Below are 19,593 nucleotides of genomic sequence, written 5' to 3'. Positions count from 1 at the left end.
GTGTATGTGACCAATAACATTTTATTTGACGTAGAGGTATCTGAATACACTTTGTTATTACAGAGGAAATAGACTGAAACAGGTTTGAAGGTACAAAGTCACAGTTGAGTTAATTTCAAGTCCTATCCACATTACCACCGTGTTAACAGTTCCAACTCAGTGTTGTTGTGCAAACAGATGGAGAGGTCAGAGGGCCATACCATCGCTCATGGGTGTCCTTTGTGTCCAGTGTGGGTAGCTGGCTATCTGATGGACTGTCCTGCTCTCCCCCCTGCTCCCCTTCCGCCAGCTCAAAGTGGTCCTCCCCCTCCACAGCGAAGGGTTCTGAGTCTGGGTCATACTCATAGGAGTAGTAGGACACCTCAGCCATGGAACCCTGCTCTTCCTCGCCTACAGCATAAGAGAGAGGGACAGAGAGAGGGGAGGAGAGAGGGACAGAGAGAGGGGAGGAGGGATGTTGAAAAAAATAGAAATAATAGAGATATGAGACAATTGTTCACACATATTGTTTTTGAGAGAACACTAGTTTTGGCTAAAACGTTAAGGAGAATTACAGTATGTTTCCACAGAGAATCTACCAAAAATGAGTTAATTGTACAAAGTGGCCAGTAGGGGTCACTATGTCCTTTAAAAGTTCAGCCTCATGTAAAGCATTGCATGCACACTGCTCCTTTTGGAAATCATATATTTCAGATGACTACACACACTACATTCCATTTATTTTAACCAGTCTCTTAAACATAGTGTTTTGTTGAATTATTTGTGAACTCAGCTCTGATGCTGTTTCACCACTAAGGGAGAAACTGACTCCAAAGTCTCAATTGTTTTCACTAAATCTGTTGAGAATGCTGTCAGATTCTTGGCACACAAAATCACATCCATCACAATCGACCTAACCTAACGCACAGTGTAGCTCAGGTCAACAACATATAATAGCTCAGAATTACAGTTTGCACAATGTTCATTGAGTGTAATAATCTGGTTTGATACATGTTTTCTGTACGTGTGTACCGCTAGAGTTTTAATGGCATTCCTGTGGTGAGGTGTCTTCCAATGTGAAGCATCAGTCTTTGTACTGAGGAGACCTTTGACCTTTGTGGAACTCCATTTCAGCTACTGTGAGCTGCAGGCTGGGAACAAGTCAGCACAGGCATATGCCACATCAAACACACACGCACGCACTCACGGACTTGAGCCTACTCTATATCACACCCACGATCTCTGCTACACACCAACATAATGAATGATATATCTGACCAGGAGTTCTGTAACAAGTTATTTCAGCATGACATCTAAGTGAACCCTGTGGAGGAGCAACAAATATCACCTTTAAGAAAAACGATCCACCTAAGTGAAGCCTATACTCCTGTTTATCTGAATGTGAGAGTATCCTGTAGAGTCAGTGCTCTACTTCCCCCTCTCCTCACCTTTCCTGCAGACTGGGGCAAGTCCCAACAGCCCCCAGCACACTGCAGGCAGACAGAGTGATCAGACCTGGAGGACAGGAGGGAAGGAAGGGCAGGGGCTCTCATCTACACCTCTAGCTCTTCTACAACAATGATCAAACTCCTTTTTACTTATAAAAATGATCAAACTCGTTATGAGCCAGAAGAAGCAGATGCATGTTGGTGGACATATACTTTACAGTGGGTGTAGGGTAGAGCTATTGTAGGCAGTCTGTAAGTGAATGTTCTCAGAGGGTTGTATGTGTATAGTCTGAGCTGGAGTAAGCTCCAATCCCTCATACAATACAGATCAATGGATACATGCAGCTATACATTTACAGTGGGCACAGGAGAGGTCTGGTCCTCCTCTGGCAGGTGTGTATACAGTGTCTCGAGAGTGGGAACAGAGCAGAGCAGGGTTCCCTACAGTATGAGCCGCCTAACACGCCTGCACATGTCAACGCAAGCTTCACTCAGAGGTGATACGCCTGAACTCTCCAGCCCCTGCCTTTGGCTGGCACTCACAACACACACTCTTCACACTCCTCAATTATCACACACACTCCCTCCTGCAGCTGGGAACCGCTGGCGTTCAATGAGAGACAGGGGTGGGGGAGGTGTAGAGAGAGGAAAAGAGAGAGTGGTGTGTGTGTGTGTGTGTGTGTGTGTGTGTGTGTGTGCGTGCGTGTGTGTCTGTATGAGTGTGTGTGAGTGCTTTGCCTGGCACTGTACTTACCTTTGTGTACAGGCACAGGAGCTTGCCCTGGTTCCTCGCCTGTTGCAGTCTCTCTGTCCTCCGTGGTGGATTCCGCTGTGTGAACAAAGACACAACACAATGACAACAAGCCAATGTTACACGGACCACATATTAAACTGTACGGTTACAGTACAAGTGTGACATCTTTTCCCGTATTTCCAACGTGGGTGAATATCTCTAAATCACCCATACACAAACAAGCGACAATAAGAAGGTCTAAACACGTATCCGTTCCTTCTGATAATCTACTGTATGAAACATTTGGCACAGGCAGACGAGTGTTCCCACACAGGTTTTGTCTGTGTCTTTTCCCACACAGGTTTTGTCTGTGTCTTTTCCCAATCCGCTCCACAACAAGAAGGCTCCTTTGTTGTTGGTCTGTGCGTCGGAAAGGAATGTGACAGGGTTTTCAAAGGCCTGGACAAAAGCACTCTGTCATTTGGGGTGCCCTGTAATATAGCAGCGCTGGGAAGCTCTCCTCACAAACTTCATCCAGCCTGCACCTGAACAGCTGTTGCCACAGCCACACACACACCACCCCACCCTTTCTTCTCCTACTTTTGTCTGTGTGTGTGATAGATTATGTGCATGTTGGGCTGCCCTGCACCCTCTTCCAGCACATCCTCAAAGGGTGTTTCTAATAATCAAAACATTTTGGAGACATATTTTTGGTGGATGTAATGTTTGACTATGAAATAGATCATGTTTTAGCTCTTCAATGTGTGGCAGCTGACCAATAAATTCGAGCCACATGTGAGCCTGGCTGGCAGAGACACTGGGAGGGGTTCAGAGCCTGGCAGTGTTAGGAGCAGTCAGTGGGTGTGGGGGCACAGCTGTAGCAGCTTTGAATTAAATCCATTCAGAGGATGAATTCACATCGAAGTCATGAATTGATTAATTGGCCATTACTGTAATTAAGGATTTTTCAACTAATTAGCTTAATTTCAAATGGAATGGAGCCCATCCCTGGTAGAGTAGTCTTACTCTGAGGACACTGGGACATGGGCACTTGTTCTATGCGGGTCCCGTTGCGGCAGGCGAAGACCTCCATCTGACACTGGTTCTGGTAGAGATGTCCGTCTGAGCCACACACCGGCTCCCCGTCATAGCCACAGTCCCTGTAGCAGGTGCAACGCTCAAACTTCTCCTCCAGACAGCCAAACACCTTGTTACATTGGTTTCCCTGGACAAAGCCTGGGTCAGAGGAAACACACAGGACAGGATATTTTGCATTTTTCTAACAATGTTTATCAACATTGTGTGATTTTAGTTGTTACATTTAACCATCATAATAGAGCTCATCAGCTTGTCGCCCTAAAAAACAGAAATGAGTTACCTCTGGTTCGTTCAGCCATCCCTATGGGGAACAATGAATGGGGAAAGAATAGGGTTTTGTGATAAACGCCCAAAATAAGGTCTGAGGTAAATACTAGTGCTTTATGTGCTTTATTTATTACATACAGTGCCTTGCGAAAGTATTCGGACCCCTTGAAATTTGCGACCTTTTGCCACATTTCAGGCTTCAAACATAAAAATATAAAACTGTATTTTTCTGTGAAGAATCAACAACAAGTGGGACACAATCATGAAGTGGAACGACATTTATTGGATATTTCAAACTTTTTTAACAAATCAAAAACGGAAAAATTGGGCGTGCAAAATTATTCAGCCCCTTAAGTTAATACTTTGTAGCGCCACCTTTTGCTGCGATTACAGCTGTAAGTCGCTTGGGGTATGTCTCTATCAGTTTTGCACATCGAGAGACTGACATTTTTTCCCATTCCTCCTTGCAAAACAGCTCGAGCTCAGTGAGGTTGGATGGAGAGCATTTGTGAACAGCAGTTTTCAGTTCTTTCCACAGATTCTCGATTGGATTCAGGTCTGGACTTTGACTTGGCCATTCTAACACCTGGATATGTTTATTTTTGAACCATTCCATTGTAGATTGTGCTTTATGTTTTGGATCATTGTCTTGTTGGAAGACAAATCTCCGTCCCAGTCTCAGGTCTTTTGCAGACTCCATCAGGTTTTCTTCCAGAATGGTCCTGTATTTGGCTCCATCCATCTTCCCATCAATTTTAACCATCTTCCCTGTCCCTGCTGAAGAAAAGCAGGCCCAAATCATGATGCTGCCACCACCATGTTTGACAGTGGGGATGGTGTGTTCAGGGTGATGAGCTGTGTTGCTTTTACGCCAAACATGACGTTTTGCATTGTTGCCAAAAAGTTCAATTTTGGTTTCATCTGACCAGAGCACCTTCTTCCACATGTTTGGTGTGTCTCCCAGGTGGCTTGTGGCAAACTTTAAACGACACTTTTTATGGATATCTTTAAGAAATGGCTTTCTTCTTGCCACCTTTCCATAAAGGCCAGATTTGTGCAATATACGACTGATTGTTGTCCTATGGACAGAGTCTCCCACCTCAGCTGTAGATCTCTGCAGTTCATCCAGAGTGATCATGGGCCTCTTGGCTGCATCTCTGATCAGTCTTCTCCTTGTATGAGCTGAAAGTTTAGAGGGACGGCCAGGTCTTGGTAGATTTGCAGTGGTCTGATACTCCTTCCATTTCAATATTATCGCTTGCACAGTGCTCCTTGGGATGTTTAAAGCTTGGGAAATCTTTTTGTATCCAAATCCGGCTTTAAACTTCTTCACAACAGTATCTCGGACCTGCCTGGTGTGTTCCTTGTTCTTCATGATGCTCTCTGCACTTTTCACGGACCTCTGAGACTATCACAGTGCAGGTGCATTTATACGGAGACTTGATTACACACAGGTGGATTGTATTTATCATCATTAGTCATTTAGGTCAACATTGGATCATCCAGAGATCCTCACTGAACTTCTGGAGAGAGTTTGCTGCACTGAAAGTAAAGGGGCTGAATAATTTTGCATGCCCAATTTTTCAGTTTTTGATTTGTTAAAAAAGTTTGAAATATCCAATAAATGTCGTTCCACTTCATGATTGTGTCCCACCTGTTGTTGATTCTTCACAAAAAAATACAGTTTTATATCTTTATGTTTGAAGCCTGAAATGTGGCAAAAGGTCGCAAAGTTCAAGGGGGCCGAATACTTTCGCAAGGCACTGTAAATGCTTCAAAATTCACAAAAAGTGACGCTAGCTGATGCAGATTATCATAGACCAAAATGTATATGATTTCTTAAGCCTGCGTTTACCACAGACCTTATTTTCTACATTTATCCAGTGCCCAGGTAAAGGGTAGGAAATAGAGAATACATATTTCATAGGAGGGAAAGTTGAGAGAGAGAGAGAAAGAGAGAGAGAGAGAGAGAGAGAGAGAGAGAGAGAGAGAGAGAGAGTGTGAGAGGATGTGTGTGTTCCCCAGGGTCCGAGCATGGTCTTGTTTCCAGCTGCACGGGGTCCCAGCCCCTCAGCCTCTCTCTCTTTGCCACTCTCTCAGCCAGGCCGGCAAAACACAGTGCCAACACACACAGGGTCATCCACTCATCACCACGGCAAACTTCGCCATTTGTTGTAGCAACATCGGTCCTCGCTAATGAGTGTGTGTGTGTGTGTGTGTGTGTGTGTGTCTCGCTGAAACGAAAACACTCGGCTCGGCACGATGACAACCAGGGCCAGTGGGCATTCCTGTGTGGGCCTGTTTTTCTGTTTCTTCTCTTTCCAATATCGTCCCGTGCCAATAACAATTTAGGCACGACACACACGCTCTTAGAAAGCATAGGGACAGGGAGGTTTACAGAGGAGCCCCGTGAGACATGTCACACTTTCACTCTCTCTCTCTCTTAGGTAAGCTTAATGGGCACTAACACAAGTATAATGGAGTAGTTCCATTAATGGAAATACAGTAGAATTCTGTAACTCGGTGGTGTAGCTCTTACCTATCCACTGGTTGGTTGAGCTCTCCACCTCGTTGCACGTGGTGCCGTCACACAGCTCGCGGGCCAGTGGACTGCTCTCGCTCACGTTGTAAAAGCGGGTGGCCTCAAACGCTGTGGAGAAAGAGAGAGAGAGAGAGACAGAAACACACACACACAAAGATTTGTATGAGTGGTGGATGTACCTTTCTCTCCACAAAACATCACTGTCTCTATATTTTCAACCACATACTATTGAATTCCAATTTCCTCTGAGAGAAGGCTGTCGGTAAATCATACTAAATCATTGTGAAGATAGAGGAGGGTTTCCCTGCTTGCAAAGTGAGCATATTCATAACATCACACCTGGTTCGTAGTAGTCGTACACCTTGACTGGAACAGGCGCTGTCTTGCCCACTATGTACTGCCTGACAGCCTGGAAGGCCACACACGTCATACACTGACTGGAGATCTGTGTGGTGGGAAAACACCGAGACAGGTCAAATGTTAACCAGTTAGAATTGATCAAACAGAAAAGTACACCACAGCTATAAACAGATCACAATGGTGATATACTGGTACCTCATCAAAGTAGAAGAGGACCTTCTTTCCGTCCACTTCGTACCTCTTCAGACCAACCCTCTTGTCCATTAGCAGCTATTTGATGAGAAAAGGGGAGAGGATGGGGGTCAGTACATATTCTAATCTACAATTAACCAAACATTCAATAACATCCCTTTCAACAAACACTATTATACAGTACAGAACCACTGTCAAAGCCTTTTAGTTTAAAGGGTTAAATACAAAGCTTTTTTGTTGTCTCACTGGTCAGTAAGTATTCTGGTGACTTCATTTCAGCCTAGTTGTACAGTAGGTAGGTCAAGTCTGTTTACAAGCTGAAGAGAGGAAGCCAGAGACAGCTTCCAATAACAGTATCAGTGTCTATGAGGGAGTTGCTGATACAGCGTAAGGGGTTGGGTGTTGGGGGGAGCATGGGGGCACGGGTGTTAATTCCTCCCACATGGCTCTCTAGAAGGTGGCAGTCCTATGGACAGATGAAGTTTATGAGGTGCTCAGCCTGAGCTGGCGCCACTGGGACACACACACACACACACACACACAGAGTTCGGTAGAGAGTAATAGAGTATGCGTGTGTCTGTGTGTGAGTAGGCTGTGTGTTGGCTGTGTTGTTTGACAAGAACTATAATTATAGTAACAACTTGAAATGTATTCCATTCACCTTCTCTTAGCACTTAAAGTAAAATAAAATAGGTAGCATAGTTAATGTGAGGCATTTTGTTCCATTCAGCTCAGCCCCATTATACTGATAAAAAAGAGCCATAGAGACATAAGCCAAAGTGTGTTGTGTAATCATTCCAAGTAACATTGATGAAAACAACAACACATGACTGCATAAGCGAGGCTCCATCTCGTAAAGTGAGGAATGCTGCTGGTCAAGGCAGTCAGGCAGTCGTAAGGCAGGGAGGCTAGCAGGGGTGGCTCTGTAAATCTAGCTTGTTAGCCACTAAACAATACAGGTCAGCACTGACTCCCTCAAGTCTCAGGGAGCTAGTGTGTGTGTGATTGTGTGTGTGTGTGTGTGTGTGTGTTATCCCAGGTAGGTAGGTCTTTATAAAGCTGGAGTCTGTGGCCCATAACTCTGCAGTAATGGGGGAGATAAGCATTTGATGAGTGCCTGGGGAGGTGACCTCAACTAACCCTCCCTAAGATGGCTGCCATGGGTCCCTCTCCCCTAGCTCTCAGAGGGGGGTAATAAACAGTGGCAACCCCCTGCCCTGGCGGCTAGGTTTTAGGCCAAGAGAGGGTAGGTGCCCCCTGCCCTGGCTCCCTGTGGAGCCCCAGAGACACAGTAATGTGTTTCTGGGCCAGAGTTGGCCCTCATCCAGACAACACTACAGTCCTTAAACACTGCAGTAAAAATACTCTCTCAATAGTGATTACCCCACTGCTTCATAAACACACACACGTAGATCCAGTCGACGCAGTTTTGGCTATGTCTGCCAAGAGTTCCAGCACACTCGCATGAAAAAATACTAAAGTGTATACTATGGTAGGAATACTATAGTATTCACTTTAGTGTTTTGGGATATTTTACTGTAGTATATAGTAGTATTTACTGCAGTATACTGTAGAGGTCGACCGATTAATCGGAATGGCCGAATAATTGGGGCCGATTTCAAGTTTTCATAACAATCGGAAATCGGTATTTTTGGACATCGATTTGTCCGATTATTTATTTATTATTTTTACACACCTTTATTTAATCTTTATTTAACTAGTCAAGTCAGTTAAGAACACATTCTTATTTTCAATGACGGCCTAGGAATGGTGGGTTAACTGACTCGTTCAGGGGCAGAACGACTGATTTTCACCTTGTCAGCTCGGGGGATTCAATCTTGCAACCTTACAGTTAACTAGTCTAACGCTCTAACCACCTACCTCTCATTGCACTCCACGGGGAGACTGCCTGTTACGCGAATGCAGTAAGCCAAGGTAAGTTGCTAGCTAGCATTAAACTTATGTTATAAAAAACAATCAATCAATCAGAATCACTAGTTAACTACACATGGTTGATGATATTACTAGTTTATCTAGCGTGTCCTGCGTTGCATATCGTTGCTCCAATGTGTACTTAACCATGAACATCAATGCCTTTCTTAAAATCAATACACAGAAGTATATATTTTTAAACCTGCATATTTAGCTAAAAGAAATCCAGGTTAGCAGGCAATATTAACCAGGTGAAATTGTGTCACTTCTCTTGCGTTCATTGCACGCAGAGTCAGTGTATATGCAACAGTTTGGGCCGCCTAATTTGCCAGAAGTTTATGTAATTATGACATAACATTGAAGGTTGTGCAATGTAACAGGAATATTTCGACTTATGGATGCCACCCGTTAGATAAAATATGGAACAGTTCCGTATTTCACTGAAAGAATAAACGTCTTGTTTTCGAGATGATAGTTTCCGGATTCGACCATATTAATGACCTAAGGCTTGTATTTCTGTGTGTTATTATGTTATAACTAAGTCTATGATTTGATAGAGCAGTCTGACTGAGCGGTGGTAGGCAGCAGCAGGCTCATAAGCATTCATTCAAACAGCACTTTCGTGCGTTTTGCCAGCAGCTCTTCGTTGTGCGTCAAGCATTGAGCTGTTTATGACTTCAAGCCTATCAACTCCCGAGATTAGGCTGGTGTAACCAATGTGAAATGGCTAGCTAATTAGCGGGGTGCACGCTAATAGTGTTTCAAACATCACTCGCTCTGAGACTTGGAGTCCTTTTTTCCCTTGCACTGCATGGGTAATGCTGCTTTGAGGGTGGCTGTTGTCGATGTCTTCCTGGTTCGAGCCCAGGGAGGAGCGAGGAGAGGGACAGAAGCTATACTGTTACACTGGCAATACTAAAGTGTCTATAAGAACATCCAATAGTCAAAGGTATATGAAATACAAATGGTATAGAGAGAAATAGTCCTATAATTCCTATAATAACTACAACCTAAAACTTCTTACCTGGGAATATTGAAGACTCATGTTAAAAGGAACCACCAGCTTTCATATGTTCGCATGTTCTGAGCAAGGAACTTAAACGTTAGCTTTCTTACATGGCACATATTGCACTTTTACTTTCTTCTCCAACACTTTGTTTTTGCATTATTTAAACCAAATTGAACATGTTTCATTATTTATTTGAGGCTAAATTGATTTTATTGATTGTATTGTATTAAGTTAAAATAAGTGTTCATTCAGTATTGTTGTAATTGCCATTATTACAAATACATTTTAAAAATCGTCCGATAATCGGTATCTGCCTTTTTTTTTGGTCCTCCAATAATCGGTACCGGTATTGAAAAATCATAATCGGTCGACCTCTAGTATACTGTATTATCTACAGTTTATTATAGTATAAATACTGTAATAAAATAGTAGAATATAGTATAGTAATTACTGTAGTGTTTGTGCGGACTGTAGTATACTGTAGTATTTACTAAAGTGTTTTGGTTTGATTATCTTTGACATAGAAGTGGAGGGCTTCTCCTTGAGGAAACCTACTGGAGAAATAGTAAAAGATCAAATGTTACATAACCTGTAGGTAGATAGGACTGGAGTTTCTATAACCACAGGGAACACAATGTACTATATGGTCTATACTTGGCATGTAGGTTTCTCACTTACAGGTGGCACAAATTGAGGAGGGGAATGGGCAAGGTATATACAAATAAATACTGTAGTATTTACTATAGTTTAAAAAAAGTAGTTACTACAGTTTTTTTTGTGTCAGTAATGGGATGTAATGGAGTTTACATTGTGTGTGTGTGTGTGTGTGTGTGTGTGTGTGTGTGTGTGTGTGTGTGTGTGTGTGTGTGTGTGTGTGTGTGTGTGTGTGTGTGTGTGTGTGTGTGGAAGAAGTTAAGCTACACTAAAGCTATCCTTAAGAAAAAAAATAATTTTCTTTGAAAAACTACTTCACTACATCCAAACTACTTCGTGGTAAATAATCATATCTAAATCTGAAATATCATAGACTACAAGTTGCAAGAACTGATCACTCTGGAGTAAAGGTTTAATTTAGCCTATTAAACACAAATACTATGTTTCAAGTGAGAATTAGGAAGCTGAAAAAGAAAGGAAATTCTTGCCTACTTCACCTGATCAATAACACGCCACCTCCTCTGAAATGGTCTGTCTGTCTGTCTGTCTGTCTGTCTGTCTGTCTGTCTGTCTGTCTGTCTGTCTGTCTGTCTGTCTGTCTGTCTGTCTGTCTGTCTGTCTGTCTGTCTGTCTGTCTGTCTGTCTGTCTGTCTGTCTGTATGTATGTATGTATGTATGTATGTATGTCTGTATGTCTGTATGTCTGTATGTCTGTCTGTATGTATGTTTATGTCCTACCCTCTCCAAGCTTTCCACATCGGAACGGAAACCTGAGAGCAGAGGGACCTCCAAGACAGCCATGTTGGAAGAACCTGAGTGGAGCCACCTGAAGAGAGAAACAGAGTTAGATGCTAAGCTAAATGCTAGCAGAACTAGGCCAACTACCAGCCTAAATGCTAGCTAGGCTAAAGGCTGCTACACTGAGCCGACTGTCTCTGCCCTACCTGGCGCAGGCTTCCAGGGTGATGCGGTAGTCCAGGTTGTCTTGGTGAGCTGCGGGGTCTTCATCATCGGTAGCCGCCCGGCGTTTGCGGCTCAGCTCTGAGCGGTTGTCGGCACGGGAACGGGAGCGAGGACTAGGGTGGCGGGGGGAGGGTGGTGCTGGCGGGTGCCGCTCCTGCCTGGGTTCTTTCAGGTCCACCTTGAGCTGGAAGGCTGGCTTGACCAAGGGGTCAGGCACGTTGTAGGATACATCAATCTGAGGAGAGACAGAATGTATTCCAGATTGTGGGTGTAATAGATAGTGCAGAGACAACTTGTGTGCAGAGAAAACCCATTGAATATGGAAGCTAACACACGCACGCACGCAGGCATGCACACACACACACACACACACACACAGGCTCCCTCTCTTTCATCATGCTAATCTGGAGAGAGGGATGTGCTGAGGGAGGGATAGAGGTGTGAAAGCAGGAAATTAGGAGGTGTGTGAATAGATGGAGGGATGTATGGAGGAGTGGAGGGGGGCAGAGATAGGCAGCAATTAGTGGCCTTCTTCAGCCATGGCTCCTATATACACTGAGTGTACAAAACATTAAGAACACCTGCTATTTCCATGACATAAACTGATGAGTTGAATCCAGGTGAACGTTATGATCCCTTATTGATGTCACCTTTCACGCTCAACAGTTTCCCGTGTGTATCAAGAATGGTCCACCACCCAAAGGACATCCAGTTAATTTAACATAACTGTTGGAAGCATTGGAGTCAACATGGGTCAGCATCCCTGTGGAATGCTTTCGACAACTTGTAGTCCACTCCGGATAAATTGAGCCTGTTCTGAAGGCAAAAGGGGTGCAATGCAATATTAGGAAGGTGTTCCTAATGTTTTGTACACTCAGTGTATACAGTGCCTTTGGAAAGTATTCAGATCCCTTCCCCTTTCCACATTTTGTTACGTTACAGCCTTATTCTAAAATGGATTAAATATATATTTTTTCAGTCTGCACACAATACCCCCATAATGACAAAGCGAAAACAAACTAATTTATATAAGTATACAGAACCTTTGCTATAAAACTGGAAATTGAGCTCAGGTGCATCCTGTTTCCATTGATCATCCTTGAGATGTTTCTACAACTTGATTGGAGTCCACCTGTGGTAAATTCAATTGATAGGATATGACTTGGAATGGCACACACCTGTCTATATAAGGTCCCACAGTTGACAGTGCATGTCAGGGCAAACACTAAGCCATGAGGTCGAATGAATTGTCTGTAGAGCTCCGAGACAGGATTGTGTCAAGGAACAGATCTGGGGAAGGGTACCAAAAAATGTCTGCAGCATTGAAGGTCCACAAGAACACAGTGGTCATCATCATTCTTAAATGGAAGAAGTTTACAACCACCAAGACTGTTACTAGAGCTGGCTGCCTGGCCAAACTGAGCAGTCGGGGAGAAGGGCTTTGGTCAGGGAGGTGACCAAGAACTCGATGGTCACTCTGACAGAGCTTCAGAGTTCCTCTTTGCAGAAGGGAGAACCTTCCAGAAGGACAACCATCTCTGCAGCACTCTACCAATCAGGTTTTTATGGTAGACGGAAGCCACTCCTCAGTAAAAGGCACATGACAGCCCGCTTGGAGTTTGCCAAAAGACTCTCAGACCATGAGAAACAAGATTCTCTGGTCTGATGAAACCAAGATTGAACTCATTGGCCTGAATGCCAAGCGTCATGTCTGGAGGAAACCTGCCACTATCCTTATGGTGAAGCATGGTGGAGGCAGCATCATGCTGTGGGGATGTTTTTCAGTGGCAGGGAATGGGAGACTAGTCAGAATCTAGAGAAAGATGAACGGAGCAAAGTACAGAGAGATCCTTGATGAAAACCTGCTCCAAGGCCTCCCGGGTGGCGCAGTGGTTAAGGGCACTGTACTGCAGCGCCAGCTGTGCCATCAGAGTCCCTGGGTTCGCGCCCAGGTTCTGTCGTAACCGGCCGCGATCGGGAGGTCCGTGGGGTGACTCACAATTGGCCTAGCGTCGTCCGGGTTAGGGAGGGCTTGGTCGGTAGGGATGTCCTTGTCTCATCGCGCACCAGCGACTCCTGTGGCGGGCCGGGCGCAGTGCGCGCTAACCAAGGTTGCCAGGTGCACGGTGTATCCTCCGACACATTGGTGCGGCTGGGTTGTGTGGTTGGGTTGTGTATCGGAGGACGCATGACTTTCAACCTTCGTCTCTCCCGAGCCCGTACGGGAGTTGTAGCGATGAGACAAGATAGTAGCTACTACAACAATTGGATACCACAAAATAGGGGAGAAAAAGGGGTAAAAATAAAAAAAATAAAAAAATAAAAGGGTGTTCAGGATCTCAGAATGTGGCGAAGGATCACCTTTTTGGCACACAGCCAAGACAATGCAGGAGTGGCTTTGGGACAAGTCTCTGAATGTCCTTTAGCTGCCCAGCCAGAGCCTGGACTTGAACCTGATCTAACATCTCTGGAGACCCGAAAATAGCTGTGCAGCGACTCTCTCCATCCATCCTGACAGAGCTTTAGAGGATCTGCAGAGAAGAATGGGAGAAACTACCCAATACAGGGGTGCCAAGCTTGTAGCATCATACCCAAGAAGACTGGAGTCTATAATCACTGCCAAAGGTGTTTCAACAAAGTACTGAGTAAAGTGTCTGAATCCTGTAAATGTGATATTTCAGTTTTACATTTTTTATAAATATGCAAAAATGTCAAAAAACCTGTTTTTGCTTCGGCATTATGGGGTATTGTTTGTAGATTGATGAGGGGAAAATAGACAATCCATTTTAGAATAAGACTGTAACGTAACAAAATGTGGAAAAAGTCAAGGGGTCTGACTACTTTCTGAATGCACTGTATGCTCGGCTATGAAAACCAACTGATATTCACTCCTGAAGTGTTGAACTGCTGCACCCTCTATAACCACTGTGATAATTATTTGACCCTGCTGGTCATCTATGAGCATTTGAAGAATGATCTGGCCTTAATGGCCTTATACTCTTATAATCTCCACCTGGCACAGCCAGAAGAGGACTGGCCACGGCCACCCCTCGCAGCCTGGTTCCTATCTAGGGTTCTTCTTAGGTTCCTGCCTTAGGTTCCTCCCTTTAAAATGACCTTCCTTCCTCCAAAGGAAGTTTCTTAGCCACTGTGCTTCTGCATCTGTATTTACTGCTCTTTGGTTTTAGGCTGGGTTTCTATAGCACTTGGTGACAAATTGCTTTATAAAATACATTTGATTGATTGATATATACATATATATATAAATGCGGCATTTCAACAGTAGTAATACACATAAGCTTTATGTCCCTTTTCAAAGGATCCAAAAACTGTTAAGTGTTATCTGGAGGATCACAGAGCCCATTTGAGACCAGCGTAATGATCACCTGTCATGTGAAGAGGGATAAGGTTGACACACTCTTCTAAACATCCAGCAGAGGAGAGGAGAGAAGAAGAGAGGAGAAACTGGCCCCCCAAGAAGTTGTTTATGCACCCTGGCCTCAAAGAGCTTTTTGTTTTTAGTGACAAGGTACAGCAAAAACAGCATCCTATCCAGGGGGTCAGTGTTATTGAGGAACGAACAGTCCCCGCTGAACAATTGCCTAAGTTTTACCAGATCATTCCAATTTACAGTCAGGAATTTGGGCATTAGAGCAATGAGTCATGGGAATGAACTGGCTTTTCCCCTCTGGAGGATTCTCAGTGTGACTGAAGGATAGAATGAAAGAAGAGGAGATCAGTAGTAACATACCTGCATTAGACAGCAGCCCTCGCCTTTAGCACTGACAAACAGCCCTGTGGGAATACTGGGGATCTAGACAGAGCGAGAGGAGAAAAAAATGGGGTTGAGAGAGAGAGAGACACTTATCAAGTGAATTAATGCTGTAGACCCAAGCAGTAGCAGTCAAATAGCCTGGCCACTAACCAGCACAGCTAAATTACCCCCAATTAAACTGACAGAGCTAATTACAGCAGAGAATTACATGCCCGGCAGAGGGAACAAAAGTTCAAGCCTTCACCTGAGCTACTCCCTCAGTGTGACTGATTGGCAGGTGCTTGGGAATGAGAAGGAAATGTAGACGAACAGCCTGAAAACACTCACTGGTTCATTCACTGGGAAACATATTCCATTGCTCTTAGATAGAGTCTCATTGTCATCTTCAAGTGAATTGACTTTGTGGATGTTATTTAAGGTACCTTTCATCATTGAAAACAGACAATTGTGTAACTTGAGTTTCTGTGTGTAGTGTGTATCTTGGTCCAGTAGGAGTCTCTTCACTACCTGAGAAAGAGCGTTTACCTCAGAAAGAAGATGCCCTTAGAAACAGATCTAGGATCAGATTACCTTCCTCCAATCCTAACTTGAACTATTAAAGGAAAAACCATAATTGACCTTACATTAGAGTCTAGTGGCAACGTGGCACTACTCCTTACCGAGGCGCTCTGCAGCATCTTTTGGTTGTCGCGGTGCAGTTCAAAGCTCTCCTGGAAGTCCAGGTTGGTAGAGGCCAGAGAGATGGTCAGGTTGACTCCTCCCACGTACGACAGGATGGCATACTCAGACAACGCCTGAAGAGCTACACATGTGTCCTAGGAGAGTGGATGGACAGACAGTTATTAGAAGGAGGCTTTGGAAACCAGATGACCAATTACCAGTTGTTTCAAATAGACGTTGGTAGGACAGTTCTCTCTTTTAAAAGAGATTATCAGGCTAACCTGGTAAAACCTGGTCAAATAAAACCACATTTGGCCGCTTAAAAAACACAATACATATGGGAGAGATGCATCTGGGAGAAATACTTCAGACTAAGAGACTGAGAGGCTCTGGTTCTCCAGGGTTTGTGAGGTGTACCTGTGTGGAGGAAAAGCCCCCGAGGGCGTTCCTCTGCTGGGAGAGCCACTTGACCACAGGCAGGGCGGAGGCCACGTCACCCAGCAGGGTGTAGGTCAGTAGACCGTATGCTGTCATCTCCACCTCCGCTGACACCACTGGGACACGGAGGAGACTATTAGCGTACAAACACTAGACAGCCACACTAACACTAAAAGTCCCGATCTGAGAACATCAGAATCATCCATCATAGAGGACAGTCAGGCTGTGGCCTGACAATGTGTCTACCTGACTGAGAAAGACCGTCACTAAAGCCCATGAAGGTGGCCTCGTCTGTCACCGTGCTACCAGTCAGACTCCAGTGGGTAAAGCCGTCTGATTGAAAGAGGAGAGAAGTAAGAGAAAGAAGGACATGGAGAGAGACGAAAGTGTACGAAACAGTATGAGGGAGAAGAGTGGGTTAGTCATGTTAGCTTATTGTTTCATATGAATTGGTAGGCAACCAAACTTCCTAACAGCTGAGTACCTTGTGTGATGGCCATGTGGTTGAGGCGTCGAAGGGCGAGGGTGGCGTAGGGGCTTCGTAACAGGGCCAGGGCGTAGGCAGACAGGGCTGTGGTGTACGGGTCATCAGCTGTGTATGTGTTACTCTCCAGGAAACCCTTTGCCTTGGCCACAGCAGTCTTCTCCTCCTGGGGAAGAGTACACATATTTATTTAAATAGACATAAACACAGGTGCAGTAACACATGTCGCACATGTGTGCACAGAGACCAAACCTTTGTATGAGTGATGGATACACCTCTCTCCACAACTCCCCCCATCCCTCCGTATTCATCTTTCACTTAAGTCCGGCATATTTGATCTTTGCTGAGTGTTCAAGATCAGTCCTGTTCCAACTCATACTCCCCAACTCAAATGTGCTGCTTATCAAAAGGTAAATAAACATCGACTTTGCAATTAAAGGCAGGAGCTTTTCCAGATGTGCTCAAATGAGAGACCTCAACAGCCACTCACTTTAATATGCCCAGTTACCTTTTCATTAACTGAATTTGGAAGGAAGAAGGAGTTTTGCTTTGATGTAAAGTATCCCTCTTCAGTTGGTATCAGTTAAAGAGGCCTGATTCTCTGGAGAGCCCTTCAGGATTGATAGGGAAGGATAGGAAGACTGGAAGAGGAGGGGGGTTTGGTGAAGGAGGAGGGAAATGGATGGAAGGGGAACTAGAGGGAAGAACTACCTTGTGAATACTTTGCGAAGAGCTGTGCCTGAATGAACAGAGAGCTGACACAATAACAATCTGGGTTTTAACATTGGTATTGGCAACACTCTCAATGTAGGACACAGCATAAACATTACATGGACTCGGTCACTGTACACATAAACAGCAACATTCTTCTGAAACAATGACTTTGGCAGATAAAGAGCATTCCACACTTGGCCCTAAAATAAGGACACTGCTACCTTTCAATAGCCAGAGATCTCTTTTTACTAGAGCGACCATGACGGTGATCAAATGTTCAACTGCCAGTGTGTCCTATGGGTTGCCTCAATGCACACTGGAGAGAGTTCAACAGGTCGGTGAGCACGTGGTCAAGGGTTCAGCACCAGGGTAAGAGCATGGCGAGGTGACAGGAATGTGGCTGGGGTGTACTACCTTTCACAGGCATCCTTGTCTCTGCATGTCCTCCTCATAAATCTCTTGACGCAGTCAGCCAGGGATTAGATATTAAATTACAGCCACTGGAGCATAACAAAAATGAATGGGCTCTGTGCCAGGACATCCACATTTCCAACTGATGGGAATGTACCGGCGCACGCACGCACGCACGCACTCTCTGGGTGAGAGAGAGAGCTGCATTTACAAAAGTCTGGTATTAGGTCTGAGCCTGAAAGTTTAATTGAAAGTCCAATTTACACAAATATATGAATGTTAGGTTAAGATTCGCCCCTTGAGGAATACTGTGCTAAATAATACTGTTTGGGGGGTGATGGTGTTTAATGGGAGAGGTCATGGTCCCCCCACTGATCCTCTTACCTCTGAAGTTATTCCTGTCTCCAGGAGGGCTGCAACCACGTATGCTGTCAACGAGATTTTTCCATGGATTCCTCCCTTTAGATGGAGAATAACACTGGTTAATGGTGCTTATGAAAACATGCACACGCACGCAGGCAGGCAGGCAGGCACACACGCAGGCAGGCAGGCACACACGCAGGCAGGCAGGCAGGCACGCACACACGCACCCAAGCACGCACACACACACACACACACCTGCAAGTCTTTGTTGAGGATGCGTCCCATGGCGGGGAAGGAGCCCTCCTCTCTCTGGTGGTTGATGAGCCAGGCCTTGGCAGCTTGCAGCTCCTCTGGGTCAATGAAGATGAACCCACGAGACTGAGCAAAGGATTTCAACACAAACGCTGTCAGCCTGGAGAGGAGAGAGGAAGAGGGAAGAGACAGAGACAGCGAGAGAGAGAGAGAGAGAGAGAGAGAGAGAGAGAGAGAGAGAGAGAGGGATTGGGTCTCTTTCAAGCATGTGCTGACATATCCTTCAAAAATACTTAGCAAACTTCACATCGGAGTTCACATAAACCATTTGAATGGGGTGAAATATTCCCCAACCAGTCACACCTTTTAAATCTCTCAACAGCAACAGGGATGAGTGAGATGGCAGCTGATACATGCCAAACTACACAGCACGTCATGCTGAGAAGATCAAACTACATCAAAATCCTGTCAGGCAAAAACAGACTAACTGACAGAGAGGAGGTTGGAGGGAGAGCAGAGGAAGATGAAAGAGGGGAAGATGGAGGAGGAGTGGGAAAAGCGCATATTGTCACCACAGGATACAGCAGCTGTTCCGTCTCAAGAACAAGGAATTTCACAAAACAAAATCAAGTATGTTTCTGCATGCCGGACTATCCCGTAAGCATTCTGAACTTATACAAACAGCCATCGCCAGGGTTGGCATTCCTAATCTCCAGCAACAGTGTGTGACCTGTAGTTTCTGAACTGGAATCACAGTGGGAATCACAGAGAAGAACTCAAGACCCACAGAGAGGCCAATGGTGATGACTGAGGGACCTGGCTAGGCTAATAAACACACGTTCATACATAAACAACTGCCCTTCAGTAACCCCTGCACACAACGGCCAATGCTCTTCAATTACAGACTGGCATTCCATGACAGCATCCTCCCCAGAGCAACCAAGTGATGAGGCAAGCTGCTTACCATAAAAAGGTGAAATAAATAAATAAACCATGTGTGTTTTTCCCCCAAACATACATTTGGGCTGTAACTGAAGGAACAAACCAAGAGAGTAAGAAAAAAACGCTCTCCCATAAACCACGGTACTAAATCTTCCCTTGCTGGGCCCTGGAAGTTATGTCTCCCCAGAGAGCCAGCAGGGATGGAGTCTTAAGCCGGCAGGAATTTTTATAATGTTAAGTAATATTGTGTCACCGGCTTTAACTGCTAGGCCCCAGGGAGAGGTGCTGGGTAGCGTATAGATGATTTAGTGTGTGAGGAAACGACAGAGACAGAGCTGCTTCCTCCACTCTGGCCCGCTGAAGTCCCTCCCTCCGGG

General features: G+C 44.9%; 1 protein-coding gene and 1 non-coding gene across 2 annotated transcripts in view; both read right to left on the bottom strand.

Annotated features, from left to right (window-relative positions):
• Positions 1-19,593, bottom strand: part of LOC112250881 (C3 and PZP-like alpha-2-macroglobulin domain-containing protein 8) — a 51,668-nt gene that overhangs the window by 2,789 nt on the left and 29,286 nt on the right. Inside the window, exons 28-42 of the mRNA XM_024421398.2 lie at positions 18,278-18,434; positions 18,044-18,118; positions 16,535-16,700; positions 16,297-16,383; positions 16,030-16,166; positions 15,612-15,767; positions 14,929-14,991; positions 11,159-11,412; positions 10,953-11,040; positions 6,623-6,697; positions 6,407-6,512; positions 6,065-6,175; positions 3,187-3,396; positions 2,182-2,256; positions 201-390 (exon numbers count right to left, since the gene is read on the bottom strand). Of these exons, the coding sequence (XP_024277166.1) occupies positions 201-390; positions 2,182-2,256; positions 3,187-3,396; positions 6,065-6,175; positions 6,407-6,512; positions 6,623-6,697; positions 10,953-11,040; positions 11,159-11,412; positions 14,929-14,991; positions 15,612-15,767; positions 16,030-16,166; positions 16,297-16,383; positions 16,535-16,700; positions 18,044-18,118; positions 18,278-18,434 (1,950 nt within the window). The remainder of the gene's footprint in view (positions 1-200; positions 391-2,181; positions 2,257-3,186; positions 3,397-6,064; positions 6,176-6,406; positions 6,513-6,622; positions 6,698-10,952; positions 11,041-11,158; positions 11,413-14,928; positions 14,992-15,611; positions 15,768-16,029; positions 16,167-16,296; positions 16,384-16,534; positions 16,701-18,043; positions 18,119-18,277; positions 18,435-19,593) is intronic.
• LOC121846612 lies at positions 10,090-10,143 on the bottom strand. Its single transcript, XR_006083532.1, has one exon. It is a non-coding gene; the product is annotated as a U7 small nuclear RNA (small nuclear RNA).

Source organism: Oncorhynchus tshawytscha, linkage group LG05, assembly GCF_018296145.1.
Source record: "Oncorhynchus tshawytscha isolate Ot180627B linkage group LG05, Otsh_v2.0, whole genome shotgun sequence".
NCBI lineage: Eukaryota > Metazoa > Chordata > Actinopteri > Salmoniformes > Salmonidae > Oncorhynchus > Oncorhynchus tshawytscha.
This window is presented reverse-complemented; position numbering and strand designations above follow the sequence as displayed.